The sequence below is a fragment of the Pan troglodytes genome, chromosome 23 (genome assembly GCF_028858775.2).
Source record: "Pan troglodytes isolate AG18354 chromosome 23, NHGRI_mPanTro3-v2.0_pri, whole genome shotgun sequence".
NCBI classification, from domain to species: Eukaryota; Metazoa; Chordata; class Mammalia; order Primates; family Hominidae; genus Pan; species Pan troglodytes.
In genome coordinates, this window is record NC_086016.1 from 21,511,307 (window position 1) to 21,533,109 (window position 21,803).

The following is a 21,803-nucleotide window of genomic DNA, read 5'->3' on the forward strand; positions in this document are numbered from 1 at the left end:
AGGAATAAATTTAAACAATAGATGCCAGGATTCCTCCCACCTCTGCATGGGACCAAATGAGAGATGGGACATTGTACACCCCACAGAGAGGGGATGGGACATGGAAGAGGGTCCCTGGAGTCCCTAGCCATATCTAGGATTGTTTTGGCAGAGACAAATCCTCTCCTGATGTTCCTGTTATTATGTCAAGGACCCGCACCAGCTTGGTATTTATAAGGAAAGAAAGTGCTATAGTGATAGAGTGTGATAAAGGACTTAATATTTAAGTACCCATAAAGTATTTGCTAAAAACTTAAACCTGTACGATGCCATTAGCCTGGAGAGGCACGCAGCATAGTACTGTGAGGTCTGGAGAGACCCAATCACGTGCTCGAAGTCTTGTTCTGCTCCTCATTAGTTTCTTGAGCCTGTCCATGAGACTTGGGCTTGCTGAGTCTCAGCGTGCTCCTGGGGAAAACTGGGAGCCCCAGGGCCCACCCTGCTGTGTCACCATGCTAAAGCACTTAGCATGCCAGCCTGGCCATTTTTTGGAGTCCCTTGCCACGTGGGCCTCGCCACATGTCAGGGACTGAGTGAGTTTAAGCAGAACAACTCAGAGGCTTAGTGATGAAGGAAAAGGGGCCTCCTCGATATAGCTACTTTACAATATCTTCCTTTTTTTTCAGTTTCATTATTTTATTCTCATAAACTGTGGAGCTAATGTAGACCTATTGGATATTCTTCAACCTGATGAAGACACTATATTCTTTGTGTGTGACACCCATAGGCCAGTCAATGTCATCAATGTATACAACGATACCCAGGTACTTTTTGTGCTATGCCCTCAAACTCTCTGTACTTTTTATTGCCATGTACAATGTCTCACCTGGTGTTCTTGGTAAGGTGTGTGTCTGACTACCCTGTGGGACTGGGAACAGCCTGAACACAAGAACTTGGTCTTTGTCATCTTTTTTTTTTTTTTTTAAGGAGAAGCTGGAGTACACTGGCACAATCATGGCTCACTGCAGCCTCAAACTCCTGGGTTCAACTGATCCTTCCTGCCTCAGCCTCCTTAGTAGGTGGGACTACAGGCACATGCCACCACGCCCAGCAAATATTTGTTTTTATTTTTGTTGAAATGGAGTCTTGGCCGGGCGCGGTGGCTCACGCCTGTAATCCCAGCACTTTGGGAGGCCGAGGCAGGCGGATTACGAGGTCAGAAGATTGAGACCATCCTGGCTAACATGGTGAAACCTCGTCTCTACTAAAAATACAAAAAATTAGCCAGGCATAGTGTCGGACGCTTGTAGTCCCAGCTACTCAGGAGGCTGAGGCAGGAGAATGGCATGAACCCGGGAGGCAGAGCTTGCAGTGAGCCGAGATCGTGCCACTGCACTCCAGCTTGGGCGACAGAGCGAGAGTCCGTCTCCAAAAAAAAAAAAAAAAAAAAGAAAAAAAGAAAAGAAAAATCAGCCTGGAGTTGCTTTTAGACAGGAGTTTTAGTCACCACTTAGGGGTTACACATCTTCATGTCCTATATCAGACAGAGGCCAAGTTGTGGGGCGTTCATTTTATTGGTGTATGACGTAAGAGGATGCTGTGTTTCCAGACTTAAGTAGACTAGATGGTTCTCAAAGAATTGTTTTCAGATTTTCATAATTTCTGCATACCACGTATGGTGTAACTCTGGTGCCTCACTGGTAATGAAAACAAGAAAATTCCTTAGAAGCCTGGAACTCTTGTTAAATAGGTAGCTATTTGTATGAACAGGAAACTGAGTCAGCTTATTAGGAAATGATAAGATTCTGCAGAAGAACATATTGTATAGTTTTCCGTAGAAAGAGGAGAGGCTTAATTCCTTTTTGTTTTGAACTTAGATCAAATTACTCATTAAACAAGATGATGACCTTGAAGTTCCCGCCTATGAAGACATCTTCAGGGATGAAGAGGAGGATGAAGAGCATTCAGGAAATGACAGCGATGGGTCAGAGCCTTCTGAGAAGCGCACACGGTTAGAAGAGGTGAGTTTGGGTCTCTCACAGCCATCCCAGAGGAACTTGTACTCCCAGAGGTCGGAGGTCATCCTGAAGCCTGCCAGGCCGAGGTGTAACTGAGGGCAGTGGGAAGTGGAGAAGTTAGCAGGCATGGATGCTGACCCTGGGCTCTGCTGTCCCCTGGTTATGTGGCCTCAGGCAGGTTACTGGACTTCCCTAAATAGTGGCTTATCTGTCCAATAGGATCCTGTCAGAAGAAATGAAATTTAGGACAGCTCAGCTCTGCGGCTAGATAGCAAAAAAATAATGTAGAGAAGCAATAAATAGTGTAACCCCCACCCCTTCCTTTTCTACTGTCTTCTAGCATCACTTACTGTGCAGTCACTGCAGAGGAGCAATGTGGGTCTGCATCCCTTGGCCAGGCCCAGTCCCAGACAATTACTGCAGGGGAGGTATCTTGTATGTGAAGATACCAATGGTTTTCACCATGTGGACCTTGGGTCTGAACTGCTTAGTGATCTGGGGCTGGGCCCAGTGGCCTACCCAACACTACGGCTTCTGCAAGATGTAAAATGACAGGCAGAAGGTGGTTGTTCCCATAGCACAGAGGGCCATGTGATGCTTTTGAAGATGCCCTTTGGCTCCTGATCTTGGTGTGTGACCTAGAATTTGCCCCCGTAATGTTCTAGGGTCTTCCCTTCATCCTCAGCCTGACATTTCCCGGTAATGTGCTTTTGGGAAGCCTTTTTGAGCCATATTTGAGATGTTCAAGACATTCTCCATTTGGGGAAGGGGCAATGCCCTTCAAACTGAGGCATGCTTCTCTCTTCTTTCTCACCTTTGTCACTTTCACTAGGTTTGGGTGTCTCATAGGGAACCTCTTGGACCCACTGTTATATTTTCTTACCTCTTGCCCAGCTCTTTGTTTATTTTTTGGAAGACTTTTTTTTTTTTTTTTTCCCCAGACAGGGTCTCTCTCTGTTTCCCAGGCTGGCCTCAAACTTCGGGCTCACTCGATCTTGCCACTTCAGCCTCCCAAGTAGCTGAGACTAAGCACATGCCACTACACTCAGCTTGGTCTTTATCTTCTAATCTTTGATTTGTGAGGGGTCCTTTTTGTTCTCTGAATTTTTTTTTATATAGCATTCTTTTAACTATCGATGAGCTGCATTTCATTGGTTCCCAAATGTCAGTATCCAGTGGGATTTCCCGGGAAACATTCATGTTCTACAGATAAGTCTTGGAATTTTCCACTCTGACTAATAAACAAATATTTTTTAAGCACTTACTATGTGCCAGGTACCAGTTAGGCCCTGGGGTGCGGGGATGAGAGCAAAGTCCTGCCTTTGCAAAGCTTTCCAATGGGGGAGACAGATACTGATCATGTAAATGAGCACAATTACGGAAAGCTTTCAGGTACCAAACATGAGTTAGCAGGGGATGGAGCCAAGAGGATTCCTGGGCAGAGCATCCATAGACACTGCAGCTCTGAGGTGGGAAGGAAAGTTTCAAGGAAGGCTTGGCCAGCAGTGCCAAAGGAACAGGCAAATGAGAACAGACCAGTGGGTTTGGCAACAAAGAGAAGGTAGGTTGTCTTGATGAGATACAGGAAAATAATCAGCGTTTCCTTTTACATACTTAACACATCAATTTGGAATTTGTGTTTGTAAATGTTTAACATAATATTCATGGATTATAATAGGCATAATTTCCCACCAACTTTTTATTTTGAAATTTTTTGAAATGTATACAGTGGTTGAAAGGATAGTACAGTGAATATCTATATACCTTCAATCTAGAGTCAACAGTGGATCATGACTGTAGGTGGTCTCAGCTACTTGAGAGGCCAAGGCAGGAGGATTGATGAAGCCCAGGAATTCGAGAACAGCCTGGGCAACATGAAGAGACCCTGTCTCAAAAAAAACAAAAACAGTTTTTCACATTTGCCACATTTGCTTTCTTTCTGTGTATTCTTTTTTCTGTATTATTTGAGAATAGATTGCAGAAACTGATATTCTTTTTTATTTTTTATTTTGTTTTTTCTTGAGATGGAGTCTCACTCTGTCACTGAGGCTGGGGTGCAGTGGCACGATCTCGGCTCCCTTCAACCTCTGTCTTCTGGGTTCAAGCGATTCGCCTGCCTCAGCCTCCCAAGTAGCTAGGATTACAGGCATGCACTGCCACACCCAGCCAGAAACCATGATATTCTACACAGTCTTTCATAAGCAGCTCCTAAGAATAAGGACATTCTTCCCCATAAACACAATGCCATTGTCATACATAAGAAATGAATAATATCCTAATGTCATGTAATGTTCAGCCCATATTCAGGTCTCTTTAATTGTCCTCAAAATATATTTTGCAGCTATTTTTATTTCTGAACTATTCTCCAATCAAGATTAAGACATTTAGCTATTCCTCTTTACTGTCTTAACCTAGAACCATACCTTACCTCTTTTTTTTCTTTTGTTTTGTTTTTAATGACATTGAAGGCCAGTTCTCTTTTCTAATATTTACTACTACTTGTTTCTTCATGGAGTACTTTAACTTGCTTCTCTATCCCTGCATTTTCTATGATCTGTAAATTAGGTCTAGAGCATTGATTTTAATAACATTAAGCATTCTTGAGAAGAATACTTTTTATATAATTAAAACCTGTGCATGATTTATAACTAAGTATGTGTATATTAGAGGTATATATATATATTTTTGAGATGGAGTCTCGCTCTGTCGCCCAGGCTGGAGTGCAGTGGTACGATCTCGGCTCACTGCAAGCTCCCGGGTTCATGCCATTCTCCTGCCTCAGACTCCCAAGTAGCTGGGACTACAGGTGCCTGCCACCACGCCCAGCTAGTTTTTTATATTTTTAGTAGAGACGGGGTTTCACCGTGTTAGCCAGGATGGTGTCGATCTCCTGACCTCATGATCCTCCCACCTCGGCCTCCCAAAGTGCTGGGATTACAGGCGTGAGCCACCGTGCCCGGCTGCTTTTTAGAGGTATATTCTTAGAAATATTTTTACCAGCCTGGTGTGGTGGCTCAAGCCTGTAATCCCAGCACTTTGGGAGGCCAAGGCGGGTGGATCACCTGAGGTCAGGAGTTTGAGACCAGCCTGACCAACATGGAGAAACCCTGTCTCTACTAAATACAAAAATTAGCCAGGAGCAATGGCAGATGCCGGTAATCCCAGCTACTCGAGAGGCTGAGGGAGGAGAATTGCTTGAACCTGGGAGGCGGAGGTTGTAGTGGGCCAAGATCACGCCACTGCACTCCAGCCTGGGCGACAGAGCAATACTCTCGTCTCAAAAAAAAAAAAAAAAAAAAAAGAAATATTTATACCAGACTGGACAACATAGCAAGACACTGTCTCTACAGAAAAATAAAATAAAAATTAGCCAGGCATGGTAGCATGGTCACATAGGCCCGGCTACTTGGGAGGCTAGAGTGGGAGGATGCCTTGAGACCAGGAGGTTGGTTGAGGCTGCAGTGATCCATGATCACATCACTGCACTCCAGCCTGGGCAACAGAGCAGGACCTCATCTCTTAAAAAGAAAAGAATGAAATATTTTTATTAATAGGGGTGCACATTCAAAGAGGTTTAGAGACAATAGGTTATAAATAATTGTTTTAAGGAGTTCTGCTATAGGCCGGGCGTGGTGGCTCACGCCTGTAATCCCAGCACTTTGAGAGGCCGAGGTGGGTGGATCACGAGGTCAGGAGATTGAGACCATCCTGCTAACACGGTGAAACCCCATCTCTACTAAAAATACAAAAAATTTCCCGGGCATGGTGGCAGGAGCCTGTAGTCCCAGCTACTCAGGAGGCTGAGGCAGGAGGATGGTGTGAATCCAGGAAGCAGAGCTTGCAGTGAGCTGAGATCCACCACTGCACTCTAGCCTGGGCAACAGAGCAAGACTCCGTCTCAAAAAAAAAAAAAAAAAAAAGAGTTCTGCTGTAAAGAAAAGAGGAGACATGGGGTCGAGAATCATTTTTACTTGTCTTTTAAAGGTTGGATGTTAGAGCTGGACCCCAGCAAAGATGAGATTCCGCTATAAAAATAACCATAATTATACTTAATCTACAGGTGCTATAATATCGTGGCTCAGGTCACGGGTTTCAAATTTTGTATCTGCTATAACAGCTTTGTGACTGTAGGCAAGTGACTTAACCTCTGTGTGCCATTGTAAAATAAGGAGAATAACTAGACTTAATTGTTTTGGTTCCTACTGATGTTTAACAAATTACTCCAGAACCTAGCAGCTTAAAACAACCTTTTCCTTATGCTCATGGATTCTGTAGGTTAGGAATTTGGGCAGAGCCCAGTGAGGATGACATCTTTTTGATCTGTGATATCTGGGCCCTCAGGTGGGGACTCAATGGCTAAGAACTGGAAGCATGGCTCACACATCTGCTGGGAGGGCTCCAAACCAGGACTACTGAGCCAAGCACCTGCAGGGTCTCTCCATTGAATGTGACTTCCTTACAACATGACTGCTCAGGCTTCCAGCATGAATATTCCAGTCACCCGGGCAGCCACTGCATGGCTCTCCCGACCAGCCTTGGAGTACCTCAGCATCCTGTAGCCACAAGGGAGGGGACAGGACCCCACCATGCATTGTGGCAGGGTCAAAGAAATCTCAGGCTGTGGGAATTTTGTTACTTTATTGAGGCATAATGTCTACACAATTCACTAGGTGGTACAATTCAATGAGATTTAACAAATGTATAAAGATGCAACCACCATCCCACCATGATAGAGAACAATTCCATTACCCGCAAAAAGTTTCCTCACCAGGACCATGGCTTTTTTTTTAATTAAAGTTTTTCTTTTGAGATAATTACAGACTCACATGTAGTTGTAAGAAGTAATATAGAGAGATCACTTATATACTTTGCCCAGCTTCCCCCAATGGTAAAATCCTGTAGTATAATATCACGGTCAGGATGGGAGGCTAAGGCAGGCAGATCACTTGAGCCCAGGAGTTGGAGACCAGCCTGGGCAACATGGCAAAACCCTGTCTCTACAAAAACTACAAAAATTAGCCAGGTGTGGTGGTGCACACCTATGGTCCCAGCTACTCGGGAGGCTGAGGTGGGAGAATCACCTGAGCCCAGTAAGTCGAGGCTGCAGTGAGCTGTGAGCACACAACTGCATTCCAGCCTGGGCAACAGTGTGAGACTATCTCTAAAGAAAAGAAAGTCTCCTTTCTAAATTTATAAATCATGTAATTTTTCAGTTGGCACTCTAAAGGTTAGAAATCATTGTGAAAGTTCTGCCAGAAACTGAATATGTCTATTCCATTTATGCATTCAGAAACTGCCAAAGTAACCCATGGGTATTGCTTTAAAAAAAAAAAAAAAGATACAGAACATTTCCATCACTGTAAGGATCCCTCTGTTGCCCTTTTATAGCCACACCCACTTGTCTGCTGCCTGGTAACCACTAGAGAGCTCCATTTCTGTAATTTCATTTCAACAATATTATGGAAATGGAAATGGAATTATACAGTATGTAGCCTTTTGGGATTGGCTTTTTTTTCGCTCTGCATAATTCTTGGAGATTCATCCATGTTTGCTTGTATCAATGGCTCATTCCTTTTTCGTCCATCAGCATTGTGCAGTTTTCAGTGTATAAATTTTCTGTTTTTGTTAGATTTATACCTGCATAAAAACAAACAATATTTATTATTTCTGCGTGCTAGCCATAAATACATGGACACCAAAATTTAAAATACAATATCATTTGCAGTCAGTCAAAAAAATGCATAATCTGCTGTTGTTGGGTAGAGTGTTTTAGAAATGTCACTTACATACTGAGAGTTGGTGGTGGTGTTGAGTTCTGTTTGCTTGCTGCTTTTCTGGCTAGTAATACTTTCAACTCTTCAGAAAGGGACATTGAAGACCCCAACTCTGATTATAGATTTGTTTGTTTCTCCTTCCAGTTCTATCACTTTTTACTTCACGTATTTATAGCTCTCTTGTGCACACACATTTAGGATTGTGGTGTCTTTTTGGTGGATTGACCCTTTTATTCACTTAGTGTCCCACTCTGTCTCTGGTAATTTGCTTTGCTCTGAAGTGTGATTTATCTGATATTAATATTGCCACTCCTGCTCTCCTTTGATTAATGTTTGCACGATATATCTTTTCACATTCTTTAGTTTCATTCTGCCTATATTGTTACATTTGTAGTGAATTTTTAAAAACAGCATACAGTTGGGTCATATTTTTAAATCATGTTTTTTAAAGCCATTCTCTATCTCTTAATTGATAAACTTAGCTTACTTACATTTATTTTAGTTACTGACACGTTAGGGCTTAAGTCTGACATTTTATTTTCTGTTTCCTGGTCTCTGTTTTTTTTATTCAATTTTTTTCTTTTTCTTTTTTATTTTTATTTTTTTTTGAGATGGAGTTTTGCTCTGTTGCCCAGGCTGGAATGCAGTGGCGCGATCTTGGCTCACTGCAACCTCTGCCTCCCAGGTTCAAGCAATTCTCCTGCCTCAGCCTCCTGAGTAGCTGGGACTACAGGCACGTGCCACCACGCCCAGCTAATTTTTTGTATTTTTAGTAGAGATGGGGTTTCACCTTGTTGGGCAGGCTGGCCTCAAACTCCTGACCTCAGGTGATCCGCCCACCTCAGCCTCCCAAAGTGCTGGGATTACAGCCACTGCGTCCAGCCTGTTTTCTTTCTTTTTCTTTCCTCTAGTGTTTGTGAGTGTATCTCCTTGTATAGATTTTTTAGTGGTTGTTTCAGGTTATTACATTACATATCCATAATTTATCACAGTCTGCTGGTATCATCGTTTTACCAGTTGAGTCACATGTAGAAACCTTATCTTCTTTTTTTTTTTTTTTTGAGGTGGAGTCTCACTCTGTCACCTAGGCTGGTGTGCAGTGGCACAATCTCAGCTTACTACAACCTCTACCTCTCGGGTTCAAGCAGTACTCCTGCCTCAGCCTCCCGAGTAGCTGGGACCCCAGGTGTGCGCCACCATGCCTGGCTAATTTTTGTATTTTTAGTAGAGATGGATTTCACTCTGTTGGCCAGGTTCGTCTCAAACTCCTGACCTCAAGTGATCCACCTGCCTCAGCCTCCCAAAGTGCTGGAATTACAAGCATGAGCCACTGTGCCTGGCCTTGTCTTCTCTTAATGTCTTTTACTCTGCCCCATTTATAATATAATTTTCTTAAATATTTCCTCCACATATACAGTGTTATAATTTTTGCTTCAGTAATTAAGCATAATTACAAACTCAAGAGGATAAGTAAGGAAAGCCTATTGTATTTACCTCATTTTTGCTTACTGTATTTTTTTCTTCCTTTCCAGTATTCTAAGGTTTCTTTTCCATTTCCTTTCTATTTAAGAGTCTCCTTTAACCGTTGCTTTGGGGGAGAGCTGCTGGAGATAAATTCCCTTAGTTTTCCATCTTTGAGAATTTCTTGATTTTTTTTTTTTATTCCTAAAAGGTACTTTTACTGGATGTAGAATTCTGGGTTAATACTTATTTTCTTTCAGCATTTGGAAAATACTGTGCCACTTACTCTGGCTGCCGTGATTTCTCATGAGAAATCCTCTGTCATTCAGGCTTTTTCCATATCATGAAAGTCTTATTTTTCTTTGGCTGTTTTTGAGATATTTTGGTTTGTTTGAGTGTTCGGAATTTAATTAGGATGTTAGGATGTGTCTTGGTGTGGATTTGTGTCTATCCTATTTGTTTCTCTTATTTTTTTTGAGACAGAGTCTTGCCCTGTCGCCCAGGCTGGAATGCAGTGGCACGATCTCAGCTCACTGTAACCTCCACCTCCCATTACCCAGCTTCTTGAATCTGCAGGTTTATGTCTTTTTTTTTTGAGGCAGAGTCTCACTCTGTCTCCCAGGCTGGAGGACCTGCAACCTCTGCCTCCTGGGTTCAAGCAATTCTGCCTCAGCCTCCTGAGTAGTTGGGATTATAGACATGTGCCACCATGCCTGGCTACTTTTTTTGTATTTTTAGTAGAGATGAGGTTTTTCCATGTTGGCCAGGCTGGTCTCAAACTCCTGGCCTCAAGCAATCTGCCCACCTCGGCCTCCCAAAGTGTTGGGATTACAGGTGTGAACCACCACACCCAGCCAGCAGGTTTATGTCTTTTGCCAAATTTTCAGCCATTATGTCTTCAAGTGTGTTTTCAGTGCACCCTCTTTCTCCTCCTCCAGGGCACTGATGACGTGAATGTTAGCTCTTTTGTTGTAGCCCCACAAGTCCCAGAGGTTCTAGTTTTTTTGGTCTATTTTTTCTCGGTTGTTCAGACTGGGTAATTTCTGTCTTTCTGCCAGTTTACTAATTCTTCCCTCTGTCCCCTTCATTCTGCTCTCGAGCCTATTTGCTGAGTTAATATTCCAGTTGTATTTTTCAGTTCTAAACTTTCTTCTTTATATATATATTTTTTCTTTCTTTCTTCCTTAAACTTTGTTTAGAACACTTGTCTCTTCTTTAGATCTCTTATTTCTTTGCTGAGGCTTCCCGGCTTTCATTTGTTTCAATCGTTTGTCATTGCTCGTTGAAGCATTTTTATGATGGCTGCTTTAAAATCTTGGGCAGATAATTCTAACAACTCTGTCATCTTGGTGTTGGCATCGGTGGGTTTTCTTTTTTCATTCATTTTGAGATCATCCTAGTTCTTGGTATGATGAGTAATTTTCAAATGAAACCAGGAGATTTTTGTATTATGTGATGAGATTTCGTGTCTTCTTTAAGTCTTCTGTTTTAGTTGGCTTTCTCTGACACGGCTCCAGCAAGGAGAGTGAGTGATGCCAGGTAGAGGTAAAAGATCAGGTTCCCCACCTGATGTCTATCACCTGGGGCAGTGAAGGTCCAGGCTTCCCACTTTGCTGCCTCTTACCCTCCTAGCAGGGAGGGGAGGAATTTCTCATTACTAGAAGGTGGGGGTGGAAGTCTGGGTTCTCCCACCATTGGTTCTCCCACCCAGAGGTGGGGTGTGGACTTGTCACCAACCAGCAGGGGTTGCAGTCTCAGTTCCCTCCTTGGCCTCTCTGATACCACCAGACAGAGGGCTTGGGGTGCCTTGCTACAGCTTCGCAAGGATGGGAGCCTAGGCTCCCACTGGGCCTTTGCTGGGGTGGATATGGATGTTCTTGGTGGTATTGGCTAGAGTAGATGGGCTATTGCCTAAAAGCTTTCTGTCTTGGGAGGTTGCTCCTTCCCAGTCCTTTGACTAGACAGAGCAGCTTTTGTGGGGTTTTTTTGTTTTGTTTTGTTTTGTTTTGTTGTCTGCACCTGTTGGTATTTCTAGGTTGCTGGCTTTTCAGCTCCAAGTCTGGCATATATGAACCAGAAGGAAAACTCAAGGAACACTGTGTTGTTCCTCATGTCCCAGAGTCCCTAACTGCTCTGCCTTCACCTCTACCTTTCAGAGTCTTACTTTGTTTTTTTTTGTTGTTGTTGTTGTTGTTGTTTGTATGTTTCTGAGGCAGGGTCTTGCTCTGTTACCCAGGCTGGAATGCAGTGGCACAATCTCGGCTCACTGCTACCTCCACCTCCTGGGTTCAGGCGGTTTTCCTCCTCAGCCTCCCAAGTAGCTGGAATTACAGGCATGTGCCACCACGCCCAGCTAATTTTTGTATTTTAAATAGAGACGGGGTTTTACCATGTTGGCCAGGCTGGTCTTTAACTCCTGACCTCATGTGATCCACCCGCCTGTCTCCAAAGTGCTGGGATTACAGGCGTGAGCCACTGCGCCCAGCCTTACTTTGTTTGTTTGATCTATGATGTCGAAGGGTTTTCGGTATATTTAATGAATGTATGGGGAAAAACATATCTACTCCATTTTCCCAGAAGCAGGAGTCTCGGGACCATGGATTTCTAAACCTACCACATTATTCCATGCCTTTGTTGTGAAGATTAAACGAGGTTGTGCCTGTAACATTAGAATAGTTCCTAACGCATGGTAGAATATAAGAAACGTTAGCTCTCATCCATCCTGATGTGGACGCTGGTACAAAGTGGGTGTGAGCTTACCTTGGATCCCATAGTGCTGTAGGTGACAGCAGCTAGGGTGGATGAACACAGTTTTGCCTGGAGCAGGTGCTTGGGAAGCCCCTACTCTTTCTGCCCATGGTGTCTGGAGAGCTGGGAGCCAGAAGGGGTCACAGCCATCCCTTGCCTCCATGCCTCTCTTCCGTAGGAACAGGCTGCGCTCGGGGCACTGGTGTGACCGTGTTCTCTCTCAGGGGTCTGGGCCTACTGACTTCTGCCAAATTGGAACCTTCTTGGGCTGTGGGAATAAATTCCTGGTGCATTTGCTCCACCTTTTGTTCTCTTTGTCCCTGTATCAGGAGATAGTGGAGCAAACCATGCGGAGAAGGCAGCGGCGAGAGTGGGAGGCCCGGAGGTGAGTCTGTGCTTCCAGCTGCTCCCAGCACCAGAAGCCCACTTGCCTGGGGGTCTGTGGTGCCACCCATACCTCTGACTTTCTGTCTCAGGATAATTTATTGAGTTTAGAACCTTTGGGCCAGTGGCTCTGGGAGTGAACCTGTGGCCGCTGCGTTGGAGAAGAGCTCCAGGTTGTTCCCCGGTCCCATGAGTGACAGGACAGCCCCAAGGTCTCCCAGGTACATGCCATCCATTAGAGATCATGGCCCTGGCTCTTTATTTTTATCAAGTTTTTCCAATGTAGATACTTTGATTTACAAATTATTTATAAGAAGTGCTCTAAAATGAAAATATTGGAAAGGTTATTCTAGCTTGAAGTGAGCATGCAGCAGTGCCCTTGAGGTGGGTCCCAGGGGAAGCCCTTGCTGGATCTCTCATGGAAGGTCTCCCAGGCCATCCAGCTGATGTTCCCCCTGTTTCAGCTGAGGGCATGCACTCCTGCCGCTGCCACAGGAGGAAGGCTGCCCCCTCGGATAAGGACAATGTAAGACAGGTGTGGTGGCTCATGCCTGTATTCCCAACACTTTGGGAGGCCCAGGCAGGAGAATCCAGGAGAGTTCAAGGCTGCAGTGAACTATGATTGTGCCATTGCACTCCAGCCTGGGTGACAGAGCGAGACCTTGTCTCTAAAAACAAACCAAAAAAGGATAATATAAAACCATTTCAGGAAGCATAAGGAAAGAAAAGTGAAAATAATCCATAATCACACTGCCTAATTCAAAGAGATTCTGGGTTTGGGTTTCTATTCCTGGGTTATACATACTTGTGCATATTTTACATGATACATCTGATTTTGCATCTTTCTATTTAATATAACCATTTAAAATAGTTCTGAACAGGCTTTCTAAACAGCCTAGTACTTAATTGGCAATTTCCCTTCTTTTTGAAATGTAGGTTACTTCCAATATTTTGCCATTATAAATAAGGCTTCAGTGAATTACTTTGTGCACACAGCAAGTTTTGTCTTGCTTTTTCCTTTGAATTGTAATTATGGGACAATTTCTCTGAACTGGAATTCTGAACTATACCACTTTACATCATACATTGCCACTGGCAGTTTGTGTTAATTTCCCAACGTTACACATATACATTCTGCTAAAGAGTCAATAAGTGGCCAGGTGTTGTGGCTCATGCCTATAATTCCAATACTTTGGGAAGCCAAGGTGGAAGGACTGCTTGAGCCCAGGAGTTTGAGACCAACCTGGACAACATAGTGAGACTTTGTCTCTATTAAAAAATTTTTTTTAAATTAGCTGGGTGTAGTGGCACATGCCTGTAGCCCCATCTACTTAGGAGGCTGAGTTAGGAGGATCACTTGAGCCCAGGATGTCAAGGCTGCAGTGAGCTGTGATCACACCACTGCACTTCAGCCTGGGAGACATAGCAAGAACCTGTCTCAACAAAAAAGAAAAAACCAAGAGTCAATATGTGAAAACAAATAGTGCCATGATTTAATTTGTATTTCATTGAATACTGAAAAGTTTAGCATTTTTCCAAAATATTTGGCTTCCTGTACTGCTACTTCCTGTTGAAGACCTGCATTTTATGTCATTACAGAAGAGACATCCTCTTTGACTACGAGCAGTATGAATATCATGGGACATCGGTAAGTATGAATAGGTGGAACTCACTATAAAGTTCTGACTCCAGGGGTCAGTGTCTTCAAATGTGAAGAAGAAACGTAGATTTTAGAGCCACAAAAGCCTGGTTTGAATCTGAGCTCCATGTCTTCCCCCTGTGTGACCTTGGGCAGGTGTTGCAAGCTCTCTGAGCCTTAAACATCTCCTCCTCTGTAAAGAGAATAATCCTCATTTCAGAGGTAATTATTAAGATGGTCGTTTGCACCCAATAGGTGATCAAAGAAGAGCAGCGTTTATTTTTGTTCATCAAAAATACAGAATGAGTTTGTACCAGTCTCTGTGCGAGAAGATAAAATGCTATAGACTTATAACGGCCCATCAGTGTGTGTCTTTTACAAAACAGAATTTAGTGTAGAAAACCTACTATGTCAATAGTGTTGAGCAGAGCTCAAGGCCTTAAGGAGCCCTAGAAAATAAGTTTCAATAAAACATCCTGTATTTAGTCTTAGAATTTAATACTGGGACCTTGAACTCTAAGCACCGTATTTCCAGTGTCCCTTTTATTGTCAAGGTTCCATTGTCCTTTGAAGGATCATCCTTTTGCTGTCTCTGCTCAGTCCTTGCTAATGGAAAATTCTAAGCAGTTGGTGGGGAGGGTGCTGATGCTCGCTTAGAGAAGATAACTCCCTCCAGATATATGGGGCCAGTTCCCTTGGAAATTCTCTCCCTGGAGGAAGCCCGCATCTCACGGCAAAGGGGATCTTAGGGTCTTCTGGTCAGACACCAGTCTTCCTCAAGGTCTTTTACCAAATAGAGACCCTCTGCTTACGGGAGTTAAATGCTCCGATGTGGACAGCCCTGTTGGAAAGAGAGGTGCTGAGGCCCCTCCCTCTTTAATATTCAAATAATTGGACCCAGGGCTCTGCCTCACCTGGCCTTCCTGGGAATGTGTTTGAGGACGCCAGCCAAGCAGGAGGAGTGTACGGATGCAGAGCCAGGCAAATGATGGGGTCTCCTGGCCTTTGGGATTCAGTGCCTGCCTTGGGCATCACTGAGGAACACAGGGAGATGCAAAGAGGCCCCAGCCAGTGCTGCACCCAGGCTGCCCCTACCAAGTGAATTCTTCCCTTGCTACAGGATAAAATATACAGACAGTAATGATTTTAGCTAGCAAAGGAGTTACTTTCAGTCTTCCTCTTCTCAGTTTAGCGTGTACTCATCCCACATGTCTGGCTGGAATCCACCCACATGCCCTGGCCAGGTAGACCCTCCATCCACAGGGGTTTGCCAGGGCCCTTCTGGCTCAAGTCCAGTCTGGCTGCATGGCCCAGCCCCAGCACATGCCCCTCCCATGAGCCTTAGACTTCTCTGCTTCCTTACAGTCAGCCATGGTGATGTTTGAGCTGGCTTGGATGCTGTCCAAGGACCTGAATGACATGCTGTGGTACGTAGCCCCTGCAGCAGCTGTGTGGAAGTATTTGTTGCCTTGGTCAGTGCCACATAAGCAGCTCTGTCCTCCCACAGGGAGGGTGTTTCCCTTGTCCCCACCAGGAGTGTCAGATGCAGCCCCTTTCTGGGTATGTGTGTGATTTTGGTCTTTTTCCTAACTGTGAAGCTCTGGGAGCTTCACACAAACATGGGACTTGGAGTGTCGGAGAATGCAGAGGAAGAGAATACAGTACAGCTTCACCCTCCCCACTCCTGCTGCTCAGCCTGTACTCAGTAAATTCAAGGAGTGTGAGGTTTGAAGGAGGCAGCCTTTGCAGTGGCTCACATCCTTAATCCTACATCCGTAATCCCAGTACTTTGGGAGGCCGAGACAGGAGCATCACTTGAGTGCAGGAGTTTGAGACTAGCCTGGGCAATGAAGTGAAACCCTGTCTCAAAAAAAAAAAATTGGCCGGGCATGGTGGCTCACCCCTGTAATCCCAGCACTTTGGAAGGTCAGGAATTCGAGACCAGCCTGGCCAACATGGTAAAACCCTGTCTCTACCAAAAGTAGAAAAAAAAAATTAGCCGGGCGTGGTGGTGGGTGCCTGTAATCTTAGCTACTCAGGAGGCTGAGGTAGGAGAATCGCTTGAATCCGGAAGGCAGAGGTTGTAGTGAGCCGAGACTGCGCCATTACACTCCACCCTGGGCAACAAGAATGAAACTCTGTCTCAAAAATTAGCCAGGTGTCATAGTGTGTACCTGTAGTCCAAGCTACTCAGGAGGCTGAGGTAGGAAGATTTCCTGAGCCCAGAAGTTCAGGGCTGCAATGAGCTACAATTGTGCCATCGTACTCCAGCCTGGGTGACAGAGTGAGATGCTGTCTGCAGAAAAGGAGGCAGCTCTTGCTAGGCATCCTTGCAGTCCTGGCACACGGTGGCAAAATTTGATGTAGGAAGAACCATCCCTCCTCTGAGTCCGCTGTGCGGGCTGCACCTGGCATGACCGAGCACAGTGGGGCCCAGTCACTCTTGCCGTGGGCTGGCCGTCATGCTGGGGAAGCCAGGCCTTGCCTGGGTCTCAGGTAAAAGATGAGCCTGAAGATGGGAGCCTTGAAGGCCCACCAGAGGCCTAAACACTGCTACTCTACATCCTGCTACTTTAAGCTGCAGGATGAGTAGATGTGAACACAACTAGGGCCCCCTGTGCTGGGGGCATGTGCCATGAGGGGCTCAGAGAGATGAAGTGATACCAGGGTCACCAACAGCTCAGCACAGGCCTCTGCCACGATACTGTATCAACTCCACTCCGAGTGTTGGGGTCAGGAGTGCAGGACAAGAGCAGAGCGTGGCCTAGGAGTGGGTGGGAGTGCTGGCTCCTATTATAGCTGCCATGGCTGTCCTGGGAGGTTTTCCTCCTCTGAGTACCTAAAGCTCCCACAGTGGCAGGCAGTGCACTGCGAGGCCCCAATTACCCTTCTAACCTCTTCACCTCAAGGAGAGAGGCCACCTGACTGAGGCAAGCCAGGGTCTGGCCCCACTGGCAGGACACTCCCCAGAGTGCTGAGCTTGGGCCCGTTCCATCATCTCACTCCATCCCCCAGGCCTCATTGAGCCCAGGTGGGCTATAGGCCGGCTCCACTGCCTTCTCTTCCTCCAGGTGGGCCATCGTTGGACTAACGGACCAGTGGGTGCAAGACAAGATCACTCAGTAAGGACACACTCCCTTGCCTTGCAGGGTCAGCCCTGTGCTGTGGCCAGGTGCACAGCCTGACCATAGCCACTAAGTTTTTAGCAGGGTTCCTGTAGGGTCCTATTGAGAAGTGAGGACTGGCCCTCCTCCCTGGGCCCAAGCATTTGTCACTGAGGAAGGGCTAACTGAGTACCAGCCGAGTGACCGTGGCCTTGTGTGGTGTCTTCATCTGGCAGGTAGAGCCAGCCTCCCCAGTTCTCTCCCAGTGCCCTGCTTGTGCTGGGTGCTACCAGCAGGGCCAGGCTTAGAGGCAGGTGCTGAGGTGTGGCCCTTGCAGTTGGTGGGGGGTTGGGGGAAGACAACACAGGAGCAGGTTGAGGGCGGGATGAGAGCCCCTAGTGAGGACCCTGAGTATCTTGCCAAGCAGTAGGGGTTTGACCCCAAAGGTAAGGGGAAGGCTCCAAAGGTAAGGGGTCTGGTGTGAAGCAGAACCCCTTTTGCCCTCAGTGGTGGGCTCCCCATCTGATAGACTGACGGTGAGCTGCAAGGCTGCCTCAGAATGCAGATGCTGCAGGGCGAAGTGGGGGTTGGCTTCTTCTTTCATCCCTGCTAATGCACGAAGTGGCCCATCCTTCTCTAGTAGCCATCAGGCAGAATCTCTTAGGGATTGGCATGGACCTAGACCCCAACATGCTGGTCCTCTCCTAGGGGACCCATGTAGATGTCCCCAGGCTGTCACCTGGCGCAGCCCTTAGGCACAGCCTCCAATTGGGTGCTGGTCTCCTCATGCAGTTTGAATAGGCCCCATGCCACTATTTCCTGCCTCCCCAGCCCTGCCCCTGTCTGGGTCCTGCAATAAGGCCCACAAGGCAGGAGAAGCCCAAGTTTCAGGCCTGGAGCTACTGCCTGGACAGGTCACCTTGGCATAGCCCACTGCCCTGTTGGGCCCTGAGTCCCTTCGTGTGTTAAGAGTAGCATGGAATTTGTGCACAGATGATGTAGGGGCTAGAAACACCATGGTGCATGCACTGATAGGCACTGTTCCTGGTCTGTAGCAGTCTCTCAGGTGAGGCCCCCACGGTCACTGTCCTGGTTGGTGGCCCTTTGGAACCTAGAGTGGGGTCTTCCTGCTCTCATTGTGCTCAGTGGGACTTCCTGTACAGGATCTGTACCTGAAACTGTCCCTATAAACTTTACAAAATTAATGAGGGCAGGGGGAGGGGAGAAATGAAAATGAACCCAGCTCACAGCACATCAGCATCAGTCACTAGGTCGGCGTGCTCTCTGACTGCTTCCTCGTAGCTGCTTGGTGTCTCATTGCCTCCGAAACATGTAGACCCTGTCACAAGATTGTAGTTCCCCTAACTGCTCCATAGATCACAACTTGAACCTTAGGAAACGCTGTTTTCCCTTTGAGATATTTCTTTGGGTCCCACATACTGATGGAGCTACTGACTTAGCTGCTCCGAAGGACCCCACGAGGAGCTGACTAAACCAAGAGTGCAGTTTGTACACCCTGATGATTTCATCCCCCTTGCCCCACCAATCAACTATCCCAATTTTCCAGCCCTCCACAGTCTCCCTAAAAGCCCTAGCCCAGAACTCCTCAAGGAGATGGATTGAAGATCTCCTCCCATCTCCTTACTTGGTGCCCTGCAATCGTGAAACTCTTCCTCTGCTGCAAACTCTGCTGTCTCAGTGTAACAGGTCTGTTACTGCACAGTGGACATATGGACATAGGGACATATAGGACCAGGCGGTCCTATAACACATTTTGGAGGCCGGGCGCGATGGCTCACCCCTGTAATCCCAGCACTTTGGGAGGCAGAGGTGAGTGGATCACCTGAGGTCAGGAGTTCAAGACCAGCCTGGCCAATATGGTGAAACACCGTCTCTACTAAAAATAGAAAAATTAGCTGAACATGATGGCACACACCTGTACTGTAGTCCCAGCTACTCGGGAGGGTGAGACACAGGAATCGCTTGAACCCAGGAGGCGGAGGCTGCAGTGAGCTGAGATCGTGCCACTGCACTCCAGTTTGGGCAACAGAAAAAGACTCCGTCTCAAAAAAAACCAAACCAAAACAAACAAAAAATTATGGAGAGCCTACCTGAAGCCCCTTATGGGTATTTGCCTGCGGCTAGGTGCCCCTTCACTGTTCGGTGGGCAGGACCTAGAGACAAGCCCAAGTGGCCACTGGGCTCCATTGAAATATGGGCTGTTGCTGGTGCCCTGCCTGTTGACGGAGCAGTGTCAACCTTTGGTGCATAAACTGCTCGCAGCAAAAACAGTTTCTGGTTTTCAAAGGCATTAGGAAAGTTTTCTCCATGCAACTGGCACCCCTTTCTCTTCTGATTTGCTGGCTTCCTTGGAGGTCTTGTGGCCTCCTCAGAATCTTGTGGCATATTATAACCCTTTCTTAACTGGAAATGACCCAGACACCCAACAAGCATCTAAAGTAATTTTAGGATTTTAAGCTGCATGGAACGTTTGCCTAGAAGCATTCATACAATTTACATTTCATGCATTTTTAAGTTTGCCTAGATTACTTATGAAAACTGAGAGACAAAACTAGTCATCATTTCAAATTATTTTATTGTTAAACTTTTTCTTTTTTTGAAATGGGGTCTTGCTCTGTCTCACAGGCTGGAGTGTGTTGGCATGAACGTAACTCACTGCAGCTTTGACCTCCTGGGATCAAGCAATCCTACCACCTTAGCCTCCCATGTAGCCGGGACTACAGGCATGTGTCACCATGCCTGGCTAATTTTTTTGATTTTTTTATAGAAATGGGGTCTTACTTTGTTGCCCAGGCTGGTCTCAAACTCCTAGGCTCAAGCAATCCTCCCTCCTCAGCTTCCCAAAGTGCTGGGATTACAGATGTGAGTTGCCACACCTGGCCTTCTTAATCATTTTTATAGCCTGTGACCATCAGATGTTCACCTAAGAACCTTAAAGTTAAATGCATGTGTATTTTTGCTGACAACTCAGAAGATTCAGCTGTTATCATTAAACCAACAATATTCATCTTATTTGTCAAAAAATCATACAAAGATCATTCTGGTTTTGGTTTGTTTTGCAGTCTTAAAACCTTTTATGCAAAGTCCTGACACCCTAAATATCCAGTAGAGACAAATATAAAATCGTTCAGTCAATAAACTCAGAAAAAAGATGTACGCTGATAGTTTTGAAGACGTTTCTATTTTTATTTTACCAATAATTTTAAAGCCAGCTTATTTACTAAAGATCATTTAAGTCACATGAAGTTGAAAAATATTTGAACTTATTTACTTTGTTTACGAGCACTCATTTATTTATAAGCCAATTTGGTACCATGTAGGCACAACACATAACACAACACGTACATACATCTAAATTTATTTTAACCCACATACACACACATACAGAGGTACAGCTTTTACTGCAGAACTCTAGCCATGAGACAGCAGTACAAACTCACCAGTTTATAAAAGAGGGCTGGATCCAAATTATTTCTGACAAAATTGGAACCATTCACATAAATAAACTTTGTTTATCCCAGTAGGTAATTCAGTGAAGGCTGTGAACTAAAATTTTGAATAAAGCAGTTTCTATAGCAGTTTGATTTTAAAAACTTACCCTTTCTTTTTTTCTCCAGTTTCAAGTTTTCAATCATTACATTTTAGCTACAACTGGCTGAGCTGTATAAGCAAAACAAAATCTCCAAGTAGCTCTGAATAATACCATAAACAGTGAGTCTTTTCTCAATACCAGTAGCTTAATAATACCAGATTCAAAGCAGACAGAAAAGAGACAGGGGTGATGGCTCATGCCTGTAATCCCAGCACTTTGTCGGGGGTGGGAGGATTGCAGGAATCCAACCTAGGTAACATAGAACCCCTCTCTATAAAAATAAAAAAAAAATCAGCTGGGCATGGTGGTGCATGCCTGTGGTCCCAGCTACTTGGGAGGCTGAAGTGGGAAGATTACTTGAACCCGGGAGGTCAAAGCTGCAGTGAGCTATGATTGTACCACTGTCCTCCCGCCTGGGCAACAGAGTGAGACCCTGTTTTAAAAAAAGAAAGCAGGCAGAAACTTTCTCATAGTTTTTCCACAGGAATTTCTTCTTTTAGTGGGTAAGTTATCCACTGCACTAACCTGATGAAGATGTACGTCTCTTGTCTTCCCAGTTTCACAAGATGCAGCCCAGTGCCCAGCTTGGAGTAACCAAATCAATATTTCTCATTCCAGCTGAGACGATATACACACAACAAAAATGCAGACACTAATCATTCCACTCCGTGCCCAGATTTGACGTGGCGAGGCTCATACTTGCCCCTGTCAGCCCCCAGCACCTTTGATCTACTCAAAGTTGGGAGGAATTACCTCCAACCAGGAGTTCAGCGGGTGGTCTCTGGGCAAGATGAAAAAGTATATGGTCAACCTGAGTTAGGCCTGCTGAGCTGCTGCTAGCAATTCCTTCAGGGATCCCTTTCACAAACATAAACCTACATAACAAGACAAAGACAAACGAAAGGCCTTCCGAAATCAAGTTCCAAATTTCAGAAGTCAAGAGGATTTCTCCCAAGCAGTGCTCTTTGGTCTCCTTCCAATGCAGAGGAAGTCCCCTCAAACAAGGCCCTTCCTATTACTAGGGAGGGTCGACAAGACCTCAGAAGAGGCCTCGAGACTTCAGAGGGAGCCACAAAACCTTTG

The 21,803-nt window shown here is 45.5% G+C and overlaps 1 protein-coding gene across 13 annotated transcripts in view; it reads left to right on the top strand.

Moving 5' to 3' along the window:
* CDC45 (cell division cycle 45) overlaps window positions 1-21,803 on the top strand; it is a 40,763-nt gene that overhangs the window by 2,188 nt on the left and 16,772 nt on the right. For 10 of the 13 annotated variants that reach the window (XR_010155981.1, XR_010155982.1, XR_010155980.1 and 7 more), the window contains exons 4-9: window positions 666-803; window positions 1,857-2,000; window positions 12,310-12,365; window positions 13,964-14,012; window positions 15,369-15,430; window positions 17,075-17,125. Coding sequence is in view for 9 of the 13 variants with exons in the window: in XM_016939702.4 (XP_016795191.1) it covers window positions 666-803; window positions 1,857-2,000; window positions 12,310-12,365; window positions 13,964-14,012; window positions 15,369-15,430; window positions 17,075-17,125 (500 nt within the window). In the remaining 4 variants the exon portion in view is untranslated. Of the gene's footprint in view, window positions 1-665; window positions 804-1,856; window positions 2,001-12,309; window positions 12,366-12,489; window positions 12,586-13,963; window positions 14,013-15,368; window positions 15,431-17,074; window positions 17,126-21,803 lie in introns of all 13 variants that reach the window. The other 3 variants (XM_024352878.3, XM_024352879.3, XM_063807736.1) reach the window with 2 other exon arrangements.